The sequence below is a fragment of the Glycine soja genome, chromosome 3, assembly GCF_004193775.1.
Source record: "Glycine soja cultivar W05 chromosome 3, ASM419377v2, whole genome shotgun sequence".
Classification (NCBI taxonomy): domain Eukaryota; kingdom Viridiplantae; phylum Streptophyta; class Magnoliopsida; order Fabales; family Fabaceae; genus Glycine; species Glycine soja.
In genome coordinates, this window is record NC_041004.1 from 29,736,115 (window position 1) to 29,748,704 (window position 12,590).

General features: G+C 35.2%; 1 protein-coding gene across 1 annotated transcript; it reads left to right on the plus strand.

Annotated features, from left to right (window-relative positions):
• The first annotated feature begins 976 nt into the window (after positions 1 to 976).
• LOC114406396 (pathogenesis-related genes transcriptional activator PTI6-like) lies at positions 977 to 2,140 on the plus strand. Its single transcript, XM_028369088.1, has one exon. It carries the CDS (start codon positions 1,040 to 1,042, stop codon positions 1,889 to 1,891), a length of 852 nt encoding a protein of 283 aa, XP_028224889.1. The 5' UTR covers positions 977 to 1,039; the 3' UTR covers positions 1,892 to 2,140.
• Positions 2,141 to 12,590: the final 10,450 nt, after the last annotated feature.

The window sequence follows — 12,590 nt, forward strand, 5'->3', positions numbered from 1 at the left end:
ATACAGTTTTTTCTTATATTAAAATTTTATACATCACATGAAAACCTTTTAAAAAACTAATGAAGTAATATTTTGTAATTTAAAATAAATGAAAAATTTAATAAACGTATTATATTTTTATATAATAAATATAAATAAGTTATATTTTAATATTTTAGTAGATTACATGTGTATTGTAATTTTTTAATTATTATATATTTAAAAATTAAATAGAAAGTTAGTTAGCCTGATACACGACTAAATACATTTTAAAAAAAAATTAAATCTTATCATATTTAATTGAATTATTTTAAAACCAGAATATTTTTTTCGTTAAATAACTTAAGTTAAAGTAAGTCGAGAAAAAAATTAGATTAAAAACTCCTTAAAAACATTTTTTCTACATATTTTTATACATATTGACTATAGCTACAAAATTTAATTTATTGTCTTAAAAAACTAATTTATACTAGTATTATTTATAGTCTAAAAAATTATTTATTTCATGACACAAGGAGCGAGGACTAGAAAGCAAATAAAAATAGTTAAGGATGACACGAAAAACTAAGAGTTCCTTGGTGACCAAGCATTTGACTTTTATCTCACTATCTGAAAATTGACCTCTGATTAAAAATCATATATGCTCAATTAATAAACTATCAATATTCTAAATTACTGGAGTATCTATAATGAATCAGTGAGTATATAGTTTTAGTACAAAATTAAAAGAGAAAAACTAAAATTATTGGTAGTTCTAACAGCTTATACCAAATAAAACATTTCCCTTAAAAAAACAGCTTATACTAAATAATGAATTTTGGTGCTGTTCAAAGCTTTTTTAAAGTCATTAACAAATTTGAAAAGCTTCTTCTAATTTATTAGGAAATTAAGGCAATGGTATTTATGAATATTTAATTCACTAATATTTACAGGAAAAATAAAAACAAATAAACAGACAACTGAAATTAGAAACAGAACATGCTATAAAACAGGGATTCTCTTCCAAAAATTCTCAATATCTGATTCTCTTTCTTTCTTGGCCTTTGGCTTTTTTGCAGCAATGGAGTACCAGAGAAAAACCATCATCACAAAACTTGTGAAATCATCCAAATTTCTCCCCAAAGTTATTCGCATTTCGGTGACGGATCAAGACGCCACAGACTCTTCTAGTGATGAAGAAGGAGAACATGCAAGAGTGAAGAAAGTGATTAATGAGATAAAGATTGTTTGTGTCAACAACAAGAAAAATCACAAAAATCACGACAACGACAGTAGTTGTTGCTATGCAAATGCAACCAAAGAGAATGAAAGTCTCAGACCACAACAACAAAACATTAATCCATTAAATAAGGTGGGCTACATGAATCAGAATCAAAATCTCAAACAGCACAAGTTTCGTGGCGTGCGGCAACGGCCCTGGGGCCGGTGGGCAGCCGAGATAAGAGACCCTACGCGGCGGACGCGAGTGTGGCTTGGCACGTTCGACACGGCTGAAGAGGCTGCCATGGTTTACGACAAAGCCGCTATTAAATTCAGAGGCGCTGAAGCCGTCACCAATTTCATCAAACCGCGGTTGAAAGATCACGAGTCAGTGTCCCTTGAATGTGACAGTGTTGTCAACGGAACGAGTTCTGCGTGTGCTTCACCCACTTCTGTTCTCGTGTTTCAGCCTTGGATAGAACCACCGTTATTGGAAGAAACGTTCAAAGAAGAAGAAGTGTTTAATGGGTTAACTACTGATGTTTATTGTGATGATGGGTTCTTGTTTTCCAATGAAGCACTCTGTGATCAACCTCTTCCTACGACGTTTTGTAATGTTGATTGCATTGATATTCCGTTGGATGAAGATCTTGAGTCATGTAAATGGGACGTAGATAATTATTTCAGTGATGATGCTTCATGGAAACAATGAATTAAAGATGTGGATTTCTAACAAACCGTTTGGAAGTGAGTGAGAATTTTCTTAGTCTGATTGAGGGGACTGAGTGAGTAAGTGTTAATTTATGACTTTAGTTTTTTGAGGAAAAAGTTGCATCTTTGTGTTTAGTATATTCAAAAAGATGTTTGTTTATCTATGTTCAATGAAGGAATTTGTAAATAAGAAGACTACAGTGTTCTTAACTGTCAACTCCCAAGTTTTGAATTTTTTTTTTGTGGGATATTTTTCTTGAGGCATTGTGATACATTTTTTCTTTAATTTACATTGTGCCCAAGATTTTGAGCCAACCATATTGCACTAAGCTTAAAGTGAGTCTATGTGTCAAGTTCAATGGTTGGCCACCTTAGGCACTTCATGGCCACACATATTGCATCTTTTTTTGTGTTGGGTGATGACCAACAAATAGCATTTTCATAGGCAATTAAAAAAGTCCAATGCTTTAGTTTTACAAAAATATGTTAGCAACACATTTTTTAACATGTTAATACTCTTTTGTTATTGTTAACTTAGTTAACATGCTAACACTCTTTTGTTATTGTTAACTTAGTTATGTTGAAGTCACTTTCTAAAGTACCTACCTTATTTGAAGGACCACACATAAGCCTCAATTAAAGGCTTGCATTGTCAATTTGATTTTGGTACTTTCGAACATCGCATCTTGAAACAGAGGCATGTTAGTGGGTGTGATTCACATGGAACTTATCTTGAGTTTTTTTTTTTTTTTTTATGTGGTTATCTTGAGTTTAAATATAAGGTCGAAATCCCTAAAAGTGTAATGACCCTTTTGAAACTTAAATTATTACCAACTACTTAAAAGCTTCATAAAATCATGGTTAAAACTAGTAGAGTATAGTAAATATTTAGAAGCTTAATTGGTTCAAGTGACGAAAATTTTGCTTTTCTTTAGATAAGGTTACGAATTCATCCTACTCAATTCAAAATAGTGAAAATTCAATGTGTTGTATGAAACTATGAATAATTAGCCTTTTCCTTCTTGAAATCTCCTCACATGAACAAAGTATTGGGGTTTCACGTTCACCCAATTGACAAATTCTAATTCTGCGTCTGTACTGAAAAGGTGTTTACTAAAAGGACCAATAACATGCTTCCATCATTAATTTGGGTTTGATATTTGTTATTTTTTAACATTACCTTTTTAGAACACAGGCATGCAAGTTGGTCTGATTTGGATATCATTCCTTCACAGTTCACACATATGACAGGAAAAGTTTCCCTCTTTGCAATTCTTGCACTCCAATCTATTTTGTTGGCAGAAAGTTGACCTGGCTTTGAAACACCACAGTCCCTTTGTCCATTACAAGCAAGTTGTTGCAGTTTCATGAAGAAAGCAACTTAAGACACTCTTTCAATATAAAAACAAATAAAGACAATAGCTACTTCTAGGATCCTCCCTCTTAGCTCACCCTTACCAATGAGTTTTTGTCTGAAAAATTTAAGATTTTGTGGTTTCTAGAGTCTTGGACAGAACACAGATATATGTATTCAAGCAGCAGGTACAGTCACTATTTAAGGGTCAAGGCAATAAGTTATAATTTTTTTCTATAATGTTTTTCAATTAAGGACTTTTACCAAAGGTCGTGTGTAGACATCATAGTGTGTTGATCCAAATGATTCGTTAATATTACAATAAATTCCTATTTGCGAGGTTGGTATGGTTCTTATTCACATAATATACCTTTTATATCTAGTAGTACTTCACTTACTACCTTCCATACTTTGTCTTTTGTAAAGACCATGCACATGGAATTCTTCAAAAGGTCACACGCATAATAGCAAAGCTGATACCTTTATCTTTTTTAACACCATTAGAAATACGTACATTCTACCATGTGTAGAGGGCTTAGTTCCAAAAGAATTGCTAATGCACACCAACGACTCAAATATGTTAAGAAGCTTGAGAAAGTGGGTTTAACATTTCCTTTTAATAATCACCCAAATTAAACTTATGGAGTCAAATTTCAGGTATCTCTAAAAGTTTTGGTCTTTTGGACAGAGATTAACTTTTGAGGATTTAATCACAATTTAAACTGTTCACCCTATTTTAACATGCTTAAGTTAATATTGCAAACAAAACATTTGACTTATTTAAATGCCAATGAAAATGCTATTTGTTGACATTTACACACTACAAACATTGTACCCGAAAAAGCTAAAAGTCCAACATTCAGTGTGTATTTGTGGCTGTGAAGTGCCTACGGTGGCCAACATTTGAACTTGAAACGTGGACTCAACTTTAAGCTTAGTGCTTTGGTTGGTCCAAAATTGCATAACGTATGTCAATGCCTAGTAAAAAATATCCCACAAAAATATCGAAACATGGGAGTTAAAAATCCCATAGTTTGCTTTGTTACAAATTTATCCATCGTGAAGAAGGATATAGAAACAATTTTTTGAATAAACTAAATAAAATTTTATTTTTTCCGTATAAAGCCATAAATTAACCCACAGTCCTCTGAAGGAGACTGAAACACTAACCCAGAAACATAAAAATGAATCATTTGATAATCTAGGCAAAAGAATTTCACCCTTGTTAGAACTCAACAGTCGAACTCCAATTCCACGCCCCCTGTCAAAAAGGAAAATAATCATATCAATTTACCCTCAAAGTACAAGAAATTATTAGTGGTGTTTTTGGAACCGCTTTGAGAGTCCCATTTGACGTGAAAATGATGGAATATTAAATTAATGATAGGAAAATTTTGATATATGATGATGGAAGGTTTACTTAGATTGTTTTGTTCTTCACGTGATGAAGATGATTTACAGGCATACACATGGGAGCATTTCTTTATGGACAAAATATCTTTCTTGTTTTTATCAATTTTTCATGTATAAACAGAATTTTTTTTTAGAAGACTTCCCAGATTCTGATGCCAAAGGTTAAAGGTTCCTGAATTAGAGGTCAGGATTCCTCCATAAAAAAGGTGAGAAAGAGAATTCTGCTGAATATTCCTTGCCTTCCTCTTATTTCCATACATATATTTATAGTATTCGAAATAGAAATGGATAGCTATTGTCCTAATGGTCCAGCTACACTATTAGAAAATATACTTTCAATATCGGTTATTTACGGCATTCTACATCGATTTTAAAACCGAAGTTGAAAGTACCGATGTTGAATGTATTATTGTTAACATCGGTTGATGTTAACATAAAAATGTTAACATCGGTTATTTATAACCAATGTTATATCACTACTAAAATAATAGTATTCTACATCGCGCATTCAACATCGGTGGTTCCAAAAACGATGTTGTTTTAGAGGCGGTGGTATTTTAGTAAATAAGTGATTTATTTTAACAACGTTCTTGCAAGAAATGATGTTATTTGCGCATTACAACATCGTTTTTGGAACACCATTGTTGTTGAACAAAACACGGTGGCAATATTGTAATTAATATGAATTGAGCAACATCATTTTTGTTAAAAAATGATGTAATTTATTCTATTCAACAACGTTTTTAAACAAACCCGTTGTGGTCTTGTGTTTTTTTTTGTTTTTTTATTCTTTCTCGCTCTTAGAATATGGAAAGGCACGAACCTAAATTCCAAGAGCAGCGCCATTTCTCTCTCAGGGATCATGAGCCTCACTCCAAGCATGGGTGATGGAAGGCTATCGTGCGCTAGGTTTGTTGGTTGTTATCCTCTTTGGCGTCTTGACTCCGCGAGGGCTCCGACATGCCGTTGATGAGATCAAGAAGAGAAGGACAGCGGCGGCGCGGCGACACGTGGCTGGTGTCGGTATTCGTGATAATCCAAATCGGGGTTTTCATCGCCACCATGCTCGTCAACGATTGTTGGAACAATTCTCACGACGATTGCGTTCTTCAAGCCCTTAGAAGGTTCTTGTTTCAGCCTCTCCCCAAGACGTGCATTTTTTTGTGTGTTTTTTTGTAGAGGTAGGAATTCACGCTCCTGTATTCTCTGACCGTTAGGATTCCAATTGTGGTTTGTGAATTTATTCTGTGTTGTTTGAATTTTTAATCGATGATGAACTTGTTTGTTTAGGGTTTGGCATGATTTTAGGTTTGTGTTTGATTAGCTTAGTTTTTGTAATCAAATTAGCTCAGCCTTTCCCCATGTTGTTTATCGTTGATAATATCTTATGGCTTTGTTTTTTATGATAATATTTTGCAACTGCTGAAATGTTATTGTGGAGGAACAAGAAAATTTCTGCTGGCGCACTTGGCAGAGCCACTGCTGTTTGGGTTCTTTTTGAGTTGCTTGAGTATCACCTTCTTACTCTGGTGTGTGACATTTTGATACTGTTGCTCGCAGTTCTATTCTTGTGATCCAATGCCCATACTTTCATCCACAAGTAAGCCTCTAAAACTTTGTAGTTTGTTGAACAGAGGGGTAGTATAGTTAAGATGAATCATTGATTGGATTGAGCCTGTTTGCAACCCAAACCACAGTTTGAATAGGGATTTTCCTGTACCAAATTCCCAGGTAACGTTTGTGGGAGTTTCCCAGGGTGAAAAATCCAAGTTCAAAGGTTCCATCTTTAGAAACCAAGGTGGTGTTTTTACCATCATCACTTAGGGACAGGTCTAGAGAAATTGAGTCAAGTGCCAAGGAAATTCCAGAAAGATAGACAAGTATGTGATAACAAAGGAAAATAATTCTCATAAAAGGCATAATATGGTTCTTCATGTTGTAACTTTTCAAGAGAACTATGGTACTTCAGCTACATACATATATGGTGATTCATGATATACCAAAGGCAAAAACAACCTGGATTGTAAATTGCTTAGGTCTTTGCAGCGATGTTCTGGGTGAGTCTCTGCTTACAATCCCAACATGTTATTGACCCCTTGTCTAGTAGTAGTGGGGTGTCACCATTTTATCACTTCAAAAAAAAAAAAAAACTGGATTGTGTGAAGTGTGAACACAAGAATGACCATGATGTTTTACGGGTAAACATATCAGTGAAAAACATTCATTTAGTAACAAATAAATGCAACTTGTGAGGTTGGTTGTAGAAACAACGTCGAACACTCGTGGACACGTTATTGGAGAGAAGAAAAGTAGAAAGAAATAGTTTTAGGTGGGCATAGTGAGAGTGGGAAAGAACAATTTGCTAGGGTGGTTTCCTTTGAAACATTGCTTAAGCAAAGTTTAGTGATTGGAAATGTGAGACTCCCAAGTCAAAGAACCTGCTCAATTGGTCCATAAGAAAATGGCTATGTATCATCACGCATAGAACACTTTTCTTGTGGGCCAAAACTTTGGAAAGAAATATCTGTATCTGTTTGTTAAGTTAGAATATTATACTCCATAGTATTTAGTTGGAAATAATTTATTTATATGTTCTATCTAATTTTTAAGGGACACATGCGTGAATTAATTTACTCCATATGTTAGTTACTTTCAATTCTTTTTAGGAGCCTCAGATTACTTCTGTGTTTTGTCTACACAAATCAAATCATTATCAATCAATTGTTTTTATTTCTTTTTAATACATAATGGACCATAAGGCTTTCACATAGTAAGGTCACCTTTATTATAATCCTCAGTTAACAGCTACTAATAGAGAAGGTGAGGAGTGGGAAGGGAGTGGGAAGGGAATAAAATAAAAAGCATATATATCCTCTCTTGTTTGAGAGAAGGGGGAGGGAGCAAAAAAGGGTCTCTTCATCTATTTTGTTTGGAGAGAAAAAAAAAAACCAAACAACTTGTTGTAAAACCTTTATAATTGAAAAGGTAAAATATATAAAGAGGAAGGGACTCTTTATTTAGATTGTCTCTTTTTTTATGATTTAAAAATAACTTTGAAGTTTTAATAATCATAAAGTTATCAAATAGAGATTTAATTTTATGTGTGACAGAATTATTTTTAATCACAGTATTTTTTAATTTCAAGTAGGATCAATGAATCGAGTTCCATAACAACAATTCACTCTTCTTTGATTCTTGTTTACACTTGCTCGTATGTAACATTAGTACATCATTATTCTAAAAGTTATATATAAGAAGATATAAGGATTTTACTCATTTAAATGTGAAATAGGTAGCTTCTCCTATTGGTGTTGAACTGTTGATCAATATATAGCTTCCAAAAGCAGTGAAGGGACATAATCTTTTAGTAATTCTCTTACTGGTGGAATGATCAAGTACTCTCCTTCCCTTTTTCTCATATGTGATCTGGTTAATGCATATTGGGACATTGGGGTTGCTTGACATTTTTTAGTTAGATAATATCATGCATCTTAGTTTTCTAGATTATTTTCTTATTTCATTTTATTTTTTTGGCAGGGAACTTCTTATATGTTTTAGGAGAGCTACAGGACAAAAGCCCCAACACATCATATTCAACATCGTTGCTTTCTGTAAAATGATGTAGAAAGTGCACCTTACTACATCAGTGCCTACGTCACCACTGATGTAGAAGTTCCCATATTCAACATCGTTGCTTTCTGTAAAACGATGTAAAAAGCGCAGCTTACTACATCGTTGCTTAATTTAAAAACGATGTAGAAAATAAGAGATCAACATCATTGCTTAATTTAAAAACGATGTAGAAAATCCGCCTTCAAAGTCGTTGTTCACATCAGCAGCGTATTTGAAACTAAGGTTTCTACATCAGTCATTAGTATAGCACCGATTTAGAAAAAAAAAAGCTTACTACAACATTCGCTTATGAACTGTTGTTGAAATTTTTAAGTTTCAACATTATTATAATAAAAAACGGTCAAACACCATTGTTGAATCGCGATTCTGACCGATATAGAATATGCATTTTCTAGTAGTTTATATAACTAACTACAACAAAATAAGTGTATAGATGATGGACGTTGACATCGATTTTCTAGAAAAACCGATGTTAATGAATATATTAACATCAGTTTTTCTAGAAAACCGATGTCAACATCCATCATCTATACACTTATTTTGCTGTAGTTAGTTATATATAACATCGATTATTTATACATAACCGATGTTAACGTTTGTATGTTAACATCGGTTATGTATAAATAAATGTTAACATTGGTTATGTATAAATAACCGATGTTACTAGAAATAACCAACATCGATTTTTTGAAAACCGATGTTAATGTGCATGTTGACATCGGTTTTTCTAAATAATCGATGTTGTTTACTATATTAACATCGGTTTTTCTTAATAACCGATGTTATTTTCAAGTTTTTTTTATATAAACTTTCTGTTTTTATAATAAACCCAAAATTGTACCTGTAAAATGCAATTTTAGACCCAATTCACAGTAAATAAACATTTTATTCTGCTTTCAAGCAATTTTAATGGCAATAAACATTGAATAATTGATTTATTATTAACAACTATCAACAAATGAATTCAATGTTCAAATTACATAGGAAATAGCAAAAATGTTAAACCAAAGTAAACTAAGCTAAATTTAATGTCCCTAAATCCTAGCTATGAACTCTAACTCGAAGATAATACTGTTCCCATTGGATCCACATTGCCTTTAATCTCTCTGGCTCCAATGGTCTAGGATTGTTAAAATACTGCATCATGAAATAAATGATAATAAGTTAATAATGTAATACAAATTATAAAAAAATTGAATTTGTTTGAAATAAACATACCGCTTTCTAGTTATTCCTGAAACTTCCTAAAATGATGGTGGACATCCAGTGCATGACATCATAGCCGCACTCAATACTTCCTTTTTGTCTATTACACTAAATACATAATGAAATTTGGATATTAATTAAACAATTAGTGTACAGACACATAAGAAGTATATATAAGTATCGGTTTTATGTAAATGACGTACCTTGACGACAATCCACCTAGTAGGAGCCTTTGATTTAGGTTGTGGAGCATCATCAAGACCTTTTAAAGCACTGTTCCAAACGAGTAACAATTAAAAAGTGGTGTTGTTGAGGTATTTGAATATAAAAACATTGAAAAGAACATTGACTTTTTAATTATCCCCTTAAGGTAGTTGTCTGACCTGTTATGTAATGAACAAAACCAGAAAACTAGGTGTTCCTTGGGCACGATGACCACCATCTGCCTGTGTCCGCTACAGTGGAGATGAATATGGGTTAGTATATTAGTAAACATTAAATAAATTAATTTATTTTGTGTGACTTACCCATTCAAGTAGGCTCCAAGGTAGACATCGTGTTTTGAACCCTGCATCCAACTCTTTATGTAACTTTCAGTCTGAAACTGCGTTTGCCCAAACCTCTGAATAGACTGTGGCTCGAGGAATCCATAGATATCAGAATTCCCCGCTTGCATACTTGTTTCAGTCATATGCCTGTTTATGTTAAATCAAAGTTAAATATTTATGAATTGAAAGCAATAAGTTAGGTAATTAAAAGTAATCTAAAATGACTTACATAATCCACAACCGTAACACTGATATGCTGAGACATTGACCACCGTGTGCGATTTTGGAGAGGTCTTCGTGCTTTATGTAGAGCGGGAAGTCTGGATTAAAGACCCCGAACACGGTGGCATCCCATGTAACATGGTAAGGCCTCAAGAAAAGCTCTGGGATGGTCAATGTCATCAGATAAAGCGGATCATCGACCTCCGGATTCGGCTTTTGAGGTGGTTTTGCCGGAGACACAATTGGCTGTTCATGAAACAAAGTTAAATGGGTTAATTTGAGGCACACTGAATGAATTAATTCAAAAAGAAGAAACATATAGTAAGAGTAAAGTACCTGTTGTGATAAAGACTTGACCAGATGTGTCGGCCAAGCAAGAAAGGTGTGAATTGCCTATCCCACTAAGGAAACCTCATCAGTGGGTACAGGAACTGGAACATCTGGATCTTTAACCTCCTCCACACCCACCTTTACTTGGCCAGACAACAAAGAAGTGTTATGAACAATAGTTGATCCCTCATAAACTCTGCCCAGGGCAACCAAGTGGGCATGATTTACTTCGATGTACAAGCCGCACCTATCTGAGTCACCCATCTCAGGATCGTTTCCTAAGGGATCAAAACAACTCTCCTTTGTGCTTACTCGAGGACCTGAGGGACTAACCAGATACTCCGGAGGCAGTGCAAGTCCCTGAGATTGCATCTGGGACTGAAACTGGGACTGCATTTGGCTGAACGATGCCATGAGCTACCTAGTCACTTTTTCTGTGATCGACTCCTCTAGCTGTTCCCTGATTTGCTAGGTCAGCTGCTGCAATTCTTCAGGAGGCAACAAGGAAGAGCTGTGGGACGTCCATGGAACCGATCCAAAGTATTTCTTGATGGTGACACCAGATCCAGTAGCACGGACACGTCCAGGGTGCTCTGGACGTCCAATAGCAATGGTGAGAACATCCTGATGTCCACGGGGGACGAAGGATCCCTATGTCACCTACTCCTCAAAGGAATCCTGCATAGAAAATACAGTTGTACATGACATTCACAAAATATTGAAATATAATTGTAATGGTTAGTTGAAAATGACTTACGATCTTCTCAGTGATTTCCTTTGCAGCCTCAGTCGTCATCTCCCCTGTTTTCTTGGTGCGGACCATCTTCGACTTCATGTGGCGTCTGACGGGGGATGGAGGGTCGATGACATCATCAACGCTTCCTGACTGTGCATCTTCCTCCAACTTCTTCCTGGTCTTCTCAGTCAGGAGCTTCTGCTCCAAATATTCATAACCCCCACGAGACAAAATGTGGGGGGCAGTGTTCTATTTCTGGATTGCCTGTGCCTTTTTCTGCACATCCTGCAAAAATAAAACAATAATCTTTCAAATTGCTAGAATGAATTATAACAAGTTAATGTTTTTTGAAAAACAACTTAAATGACAAGGTACATACCTCCCAAGAAGGGTCTCAGCGAGTCTGGCAAAACTGGGCCGTATTTCAAATTATGTTGTATTTCTCACATACAGTGTCATCCACACCGTCCTAATCAGCTGCAAGGGCCCATTTCCTCGTGAGGTCTGATTTAAACTGCCTTCATCTCTCGCCGACAGTCTGAAGTAACTTCCTTTTCATCCTACTGTCAGAAGCCTCTGGGATTTCAAATTCCGCCTGATAATAACAAATAAGGTTTATTTGTTACAATAATGTATTTTTTGGTTATTAATTAAACAACATCAAATAAGAAAAGAAAAATACCTGAATATCCTCCCAAATCAAGTCCTTCTAAGCAGTAGGGACCTCCTTCCAGCTCTTGTATGTGATGTCCACCTTATCACGTTCCACAATCCCCAAATATATTCTTAATTTCTTCCTGTGGGGACTGTCGGCCTTGCCGATAGTAGGATCAACGTGGACCACTAGTCTTTCAGCACCAGGTGGTCTAGTAGACAAGGATCGTAGACGTGAGGCTTTGCGTGTCCGCTTCACGGCAGACGACGAAGCCGATGTGTCGGAAGAAGGAGGAGGAGGAGAAGGAGGAGGAGGAGGAGGAGGGGAGGTAGGTGGAGAAGCCATGATCCTTCATACAACAACATACAAAATGTAAATTTCGATTACAGACAAATATCGACATCAACAGTTCTTTATGTAACTAATTTGGAATTGTGGGGTTCAAGGGTGCTGATGCTTTATTATTGTAGGGGTGTGGGTGTGTGTGTCTCTCTCTGTGTGTGTGGGTGGGTGAGTGTCTCTCTCTGTCTCTGTGTGTGTGTGTATGTGTGTGTGTGTGGCATGGACTTGAGCTGTGGCCTGTGGTGTGTGCAGCCTTACAAA